Raw genomic sequence first — 6971 nt, 5'->3', positions numbered from 1 at the left:
TCTTTTTCATTGAGAAAAATGAATAGCCCAAATCTAGTTCCGGCTTGATTGCAAGGGAAATTTTGATCCAATTAGCTTGTCGGTCCGACATGTTGTCACCTCTTCAATGTAGCTAACCCTGCCTTTGGTAATATAATATAGAGAAAGTGACCAAAAAAAGGGCTTTAATGTGATAATGACGTGTCAAGGGGGAGAGTTGTAAAGACCAATGTAGAGTGATAGTGACTGGTTTGGGATTTTTAAGACAAATCTACCCCTCAGTTCAAAATCGTAGTTTTACCCCTCAAAAGTTAACTTTTTTTATTTTCACCTCTCTCTCTCTCTCTCTCTCTCTCTCTCTCTCTCTCTCTCTCTCTCTCTCTCTCTCCGGCCGTCGGTGTGATCTCTCTGGCCCTCTCTCTCAGGCGTTTCTCTCTCTCGACGGAACCCTCTCTCTCTCTCTCCCTCTCTCCGGCCCTCTCTCTCCGGTAGCCTCTGATTCTGAGCGAACCTCCTCTCCCAGGTTGGTAGTCTCTCCCTCTCAGTTATTTTTTGAGATTTTAAGTTAGGGTTTTGAGAAAATCAGTTTAGAAACAAAAAATTAGGGGTTTTGAGAAAATCTGTTTAGGAGTTTTGGGAAAATCAGTACTCTCTCTCTCAAAACCCCTATTTTTTAGAAATCTATGGTTTAAAGCCCTAAAGTTTTGTTTAAAACCTTATTTTTTTTAGAAATCTATGGTTTAAAGACCTAAAGTTTGGTTTAAAACCCTATTTTTTTTAGAAATATATGGTTTAAAGACCTAAAGTTTTGTTTGAACCATTAATTTGTTAGAAATGTATGGTTTATAGCCCTAAAGTTTGGTTTAAACCCCTAATTGCTCCCAATTTTTTCACAAATTATGTGTTTAAAGCAATAATTTGTTAGAAATCATTGGTTTAAAATTGAGAAAATGAGTTTAGGAAACCCTATATTTTTCCAAATCAGTTGAGAACACCCTATATTTTGAAAATCAGCCCTTAAGTTTTGAAAAATAATGGTTTTAACCAATATTTGATAGAAATATTTTGTTAAAACCCCTATTCAGTTTAGAGAACCCCTAATTTTTCAGAACTATATGGTTTAAACCAATAATTCTCACACATTATTGGTTTAAACCCTTAAATGTTGAATAATAAATGGTTTAAACCAATAATGTTTGAAAAATCATTGGTTTGAATTTCTTCTATTTCGGAAAACAGCTTGTATCCCTTATATTTCGGAAAACAGCCCTTAAGTTTTGAAAAATGATGGTTTAAACCAATATTTCTTGTAAATCATTGGTTAAATCCTCTATTTTTTCGAAAATCAGTTGAGAAAACCCTTCATATTTTGACAATATATGGTTTGAACCAATAATTTCTCCCACCTTATTGGTTTAAACCCCTAAATCTTGAATAATAAATGGTTTAAATCAATAATTTATGAGAAATCATTTGTTTAAACCCCTTCTATTTCGAAAATCAGCCCCTAAGTTTTGAAAAGTAATGGTTTAAACCAATATTTGATATAAAGCATTGGTTTAAACCCCTAAATCTTGAAAAATCAATAGTTTAAACCAATAATTTATGAGAAATCATTGGTTTAAACCCCTAAATCTTGAATAATAAATGGCTTAAATCAATAATTTATGACAAATCATTTGTTTAAACCCCTTCTATTTCAAAAATCAGCCCAAGTTTTGAAAAATAATGGTTTAAACCAATATTTGATATAAAGCATTGGTTTAAACCCCTAAATCTTGAAAAATCAATAGTTTACACCAATAATTTATGAGAAATCATTGGTTTAACAATGGAACCCCTAAATCTTGAATAATAAATGGCTTAAATCAATAATTTATGACAAATCATTTGTTTAAACCCCTTCTATTTTGGAAATCAGCCCCTAAGTTTTGGAAAATAATTGTTTAAACCAATATTTGATATAAAGCATTGGTTTAAACCCCTAAATCTTAAAAAATCAATAGTTTACACCAATAATTTATGAGAAATCATTGGTTTAAACCCCTAAATCTTGAATAATAAATGGCTTAAATCAATAATTTATGATAAATCATTTGTTTAAACCCTTTCTTTTTTGGAAATCAGCTGCTAAGTTTTGAAAAACAATGGTTTAAACCAATATTTGATATAAAGCATTGGTTTGAACCCCTAAATCTTGAAAATTAATAGTTTAAACCAATAATTTATGAAAAATCATTGGTTTAAACTCCTAAATCTTGAATAATAAATGGCTTAAATCAATAATTTATGACAAATCATTTGTTTAAACCCCTTTTATTTCGGAAATCAGCCCATAAGTTTTGAAAAATAATGGTTTAAACCAATATTTGATATAAAGCATTGGTTTAAACCCCTAAATTTTAAAAAATCAATAGTTTACACCAATAATTTATGAGAAATCATTGGTTTAAACCCCTAAATCTTGAATAATAAATGGCTTAAATCAATAATTTATGTCAAATCATTTGTTTAAACCCTTTCTATTTTGGAAATCAGCTCCTACGTTTTGAAAAACAATGGTTTAAACCAATATTTGATATAAAGCATTGGTTTAAGCCCCTAAATCTTGAAAAATCAATAATTTAAACCAATAATTTATGAGAAATCATTGGTTTAAACCCCTAAATCTTGAATAATAAATTGTTTAAATCAATAATTTATGAGAAATCATTTTTTAAACCCTTTCTATTTCGGAAATCAGCCCATAAGTTTTGAAAAACAATGGTTTAAACCAATATTTGATATAAATAATTGGCTTAAACTCCTAAATCTTGAAAAATCAATAGTTTAAACCAAAAATTTATTAGAAATCATTGGTTTAAACCCGAAATGTTTGAGAAATTAGTTGGTTTAAATCAGTTGTTAACTTTTTTTCATCACATTATGTTTGAACAGGTCCAAATCTGATTTAGTGGATTTGATTCCATCTTTTCCCCCTAGTGATCATCTCATCAAACCATGGTAATGCCTCTGTTATTCTTTTAAGCCTTGTATTTTTTAAAATGTTGTATATATCTAATAATGGTTTGTTTTGCAGGCGTCTTATGCTACGTCGAGATGCTGCCTCTCTAAGTTTGATGACTTCTTCAGGTCCCTTGAGTTGAGGAAAGCACATACCGATATGCTAGAGAGTGGCCCATTTGGGGCCTTGCTTAATCTGGAAGGTCTGAAATTGCACAAGGCAATAGTGACCGTCCTCGTGCGATCTTGGATACCCAAGTCTAGGGCATTTAAAATAGGTGACGTATTAGTCCCCTTTGAGGTCAGGGATTTAGCATTGGCATTGAGCCTAAGCCTTATAGGAGATAGAATACGAATAGACTGGCATTCGATAGAGGAGGTTGAAGGTTGGAGGTTTTCCGGTGCTTGGGCGAGATTTGGTGAGACTGCAGATGTTATAAGGGCAGAGTCCAGATCGGATGAGATTGCATCGGTCCACGCAACAGTGAGACATGTGTTGCTGCTTCTGTGCTGCTCTGTGGTTTTTGCTCCGGCTGATCCTGTGGATCACAGGATGAAATCCTGCCTCTTCCCCTACTTAGGAGCAGAGACTATGGGAAGAATTGCTTGGGCATACCCTGTCTACGACTTCCTGGTAGAGTCATTGGATTCATATTCCAAAAACGGAAAGACATGATATATCACCGGATGCGCTATTGTGCTACAGGTAAAGAGTACATATATTATATACATGATTACTCTTTTGTAAGTTTGGTTTTTTGTTCTCTAAAGGCTGACTGTTTGTCTTCATTCCAGATGTGGCTCTTTAAGCATACTACCTTGTGGGCACCTTCAGCTCAAGATGCACATCCACGCCTATTAAAGTGGATCACAGAGATCGATACACGGAAGAGTGACCATGCAGCCCTTATCAGACAGATCCGTGATGGGAGGCTAAAGAAGACCCAGGTTAGACCTAGAGCTTCTGTACTCCTCTAGTACTCACTTCTTCTAACCGAGATTAACTATTCGATTTTAGGTTGTGATGTGCCTACTACCTCTTCCTCGAGAAGAGAGCCTCCTATCAGTTGCCGCTCCTCGAGAATAGGGCCTGGTATCTGTCACGGCAGATGAGGTCGATGAGGCTGATACTCTGATGGGAGAGGTAACGAACATCACTCTCTTTCTTGCATAGAGTCGTTATATTCAGATTATCTAAATTTAATTAATTGTTCGTAGGTTGGTAAGACAGAACATGTCGTCCACGACATTCCCATTTCAGAGGGTCTCGTATCCACCGCAGCAGATGAGGACAAAGTGGCTGCTACTCCGATCACAGTGGTAAGGAACAACCCCCGTCTTTCTTACATAAGCTCGTCATATTCAAGTTATCTAAATTTTCTCTATTGTTCATAGCTTTACAACAAAGAAGCTTCTGCGACCGTCTCAACAGACGATGAATGCCTTCAAGACATTCAGATTTTAGAGGAAGAAATGATAGCGTCTCTGAGTGATATGTTACTAAAGGTACTGAATTTTAAGTCTATTTTCAATTACTATAGAGTCCATTCTCTGAGTGATATGTTACTAATTTTCCATTTCCACTTTTCAGAGGAGCATACCTTTTAAGGGGAGGACAGGGAGAAAAAGAGATGTTGATAGGGAAGTGAAGGAAGAGCATGTGTCTATAAGCAAGGCTGATTTTGATTTGTTAGTGGAGAGGGTTAGAGAACTTGAAGGGAGGTCAGTACGACATGAAAATGAAATAGCCGAGCTTAAGAGGATCATTGCCTCGGGTGGAATGGAAGCCGAATGAGAGGATGAAGGAGAGGAGAGATGATGGGAGGGGATGACCGAGGGGTGGTAGTCATCCCCAGCCAGGATTCCTTGGAGGAGGGAATAAAGGAGAATGTGGTTTCCATCCCCGACAGTCCACTGAAACCTGTGGCAAAAGTGATTTGGAGTATTGAGAGAGGAGTGAAGCTGCGTTTGAGGAAAAGGAAACCCTCTCAATACACTAGTTCGCCGTATACGGCTTTGGGGACTAAGAAGATCAATGATAAAGCATTGGTGGTGGCAGAGCCGAAATGCCATCGGTTGCTCCCAAAGCTTCTTGCGCTTCCCCCAAGGTAAATCGGATTGAAGCCCTTTTGCAATATAGTTATCTAGCCTTTGTAAATCCTAAACTATCAGGTGTTTTGCAGCGAACGAGTTATACAGCTCAACGGCGAGTTCCTGTGTGCCGATGACTTGCTTATCCTTAACAACCCCATAGAGTGGTTAAGTTCTCCGGTAAATAATTTGGTTATTTATTCTAGAGCTGAATTATTTCACCATCGATATTTGTCTCAAATCTCTATATGTTATTTTACGTAGGTTATGAATGTATACGCTGAATATCTAAACGTCTAGGACGAAAATAACAGAAAGCCTGGAGAAAGAGCTTGTGTGTCCATTACTACCTTCCTCTATGTAAGAATAGATAGTTTTTCATTTCCAATCATTTTCTTTATAGGTTGTTCACAAGGTTCGAATTTGTTTTGCTCACTCCATTAACTTCTCTTGTATTGTTTTTGTAGGATTGTGTATCTAGCAAAGACTACAGTGGCCCCGATAGTGTTAAGAAGTTTGTGAAACGCTTAAACGAGTACCCGCCGGATACCCTAAAAAGAGTCTTATTCCCGGTGCATGTCCCTCAGCATTGGATTCTCCTGGTCCTCGATATGGTGGATGAGAAGTTCTACATCTTCAACTCCTTGAGAGAGCAGGTCTACTATAGAGATGTTGTACCATTGGTGAGTTTGGGTCCCACTTTCCTTGGTTATATTTCAATGTATATAAAATCCTTAGCTTGTATGGATTGTTTTATAGATACGATATCTTGAAGGGCTATACTTAAGTATGTGGGAGTTGGATGTAAGCAAGTTTAGAGTGGTGGAAGTCGAGAAGAGGCCCTTTCAACTCAACAGGTATTAAATTTCACTTAAAATCAGTTTGGAAGTTTAAATTAATTGTGGAAGAGCGTGGTCGATGATGTGTTGTTGTTTTGCAGCAATGATTGCGGGCTGTTTGTGCTTAAGGAGATGGACTGCCTGTCACGTGACGTTCCGCCAGAGTTTAGTCAGGCAGATATCAAACTTACAGGCAGGCTTGACGAGGTTGAATTCCATTTCAAATGTAGGTGTGTATGTTAAGTTTGATATAAGAAACAATCTCCTTGTAATGTTTATATGTGGCTAAAGGCTGGGAAGATGCCAAAAATCGTTTTTTCATATCAACATTGTATTTGGTTTGTCTTTCTGTATCAACAAGCAGAAAATGCTGTTGTAAATAACATAGGCTTTACTCGGATATGTACGTGGTACACATTCCAACACGAAAACATCTCTGTTCTTCTATATGTGGATCTTATCAAATACATGGATGATGGTTTGTACTCTGTAAATTTGTTTTAGACTTTGAGAACCAATGTAAGACGAAAGTTGATTACTTCAGTCGAACTTATAAAAGTAAATTTGTGGCCAATAATCAGTTTTGAACCCAGACTCGGTTGGCAACATTCAAAAAAAAAAAAAAAAAAAACCAACCTACAAATACTACTGCGGAATTCCCACGAAATTCTCGGAATTCTGCAGTAGCCATAACAAAAACCAACCAACGAAAAAAAAATTCTGCGGAAGTCTGAGAAATTGGTCGGAATTCCGCAGTAGCCATATAAAAAACCCCAACATACGAAAACATTGCTCGGAACTCCGAGAAATTCTGGGAATTCCATGGAGCTTCAGCCTTGTTTGTGAAGAAAAAAGATGGACTTTGCATAGACTACTGAGAGTTGAATAAGGTAATGGTACAGAATAAGCATCCTTTGCCGAAGATTGATGATTTATTTGACCAGCTACAGAGAGCACATGTCTTCTCTAAGATATACACATTTGTTCATGTTACCATAATTTGACAATTAAAATGGATGATGTGCTCAAGACAACTTTTTGTACTAGATATGTGCATTA

The 6971-nt window shown here is 36.3% G+C and overlaps 1 protein-coding gene across 1 annotated transcript; it reads left to right on the top strand.

Annotated features, from left to right (window-relative positions):
• Positions 1–4592: 4592 nt before the first annotated feature.
• LOC143878401 (uncharacterized) lies at positions 4593–6487 on the top strand. Its single transcript, XM_077380689.1, has 6 exons — positions 4593–5090; positions 5166–5253; positions 5338–5433; positions 5541–5756; positions 5833–5930; positions 6014–6487. The coding sequence occupies exons 1-3, from the start codon at positions 4798–4800 to the stop codon at positions 5371–5373; spliced, it is 417 nt and encodes a 138-aa protein (XP_077236804.1). The 5' UTR covers positions 4593–4797; the 3' UTR covers positions 5374–5433; positions 5541–5756; positions 5833–5930; positions 6014–6487.
• Positions 6488–6971: the final 484 nt, after the last annotated feature.

The sequence above is a fragment of the Tasmannia lanceolata genome, unplaced genomic scaffold (assembly GCF_043159265.1).
Source record: "Tasmannia lanceolata isolate RefF3 unplaced genomic scaffold, GAP_Taslan_0.1 ptg000006l, whole genome shotgun sequence".
In the NCBI taxonomy this organism is placed as follows: Eukaryota; Viridiplantae; Streptophyta; class Magnoliopsida; order Canellales; family Winteraceae; genus Tasmannia; species Tasmannia lanceolata.
Note: the sequence above shows the minus strand (reverse complement) of the source record. Positions and strands in the feature narration are given on the sequence as shown.

Coding starts and splice junctions, on each gene's coding strand:
- LOC143878401 (XM_077380689.1), top strand. CDS start 4,798: ATGATGGGAGGGGATGACCGAGGGGTGGTAGTCATCCCCAGCCAGGAT. Junction 5,091..5,165: donor CTTCTTGCGCTTCCCCCAAG/GTAAATCGGATT, acceptor GGTGTTTTGCAG/CGAACGAGTTATACAGCTCA. Junction 5,254..5,337: donor TAGAGTGGTTAAGTTCTCCG/GTAAATAATTTG, acceptor TATTTTACGTAG/GTTATGAATGTATACGCTGA.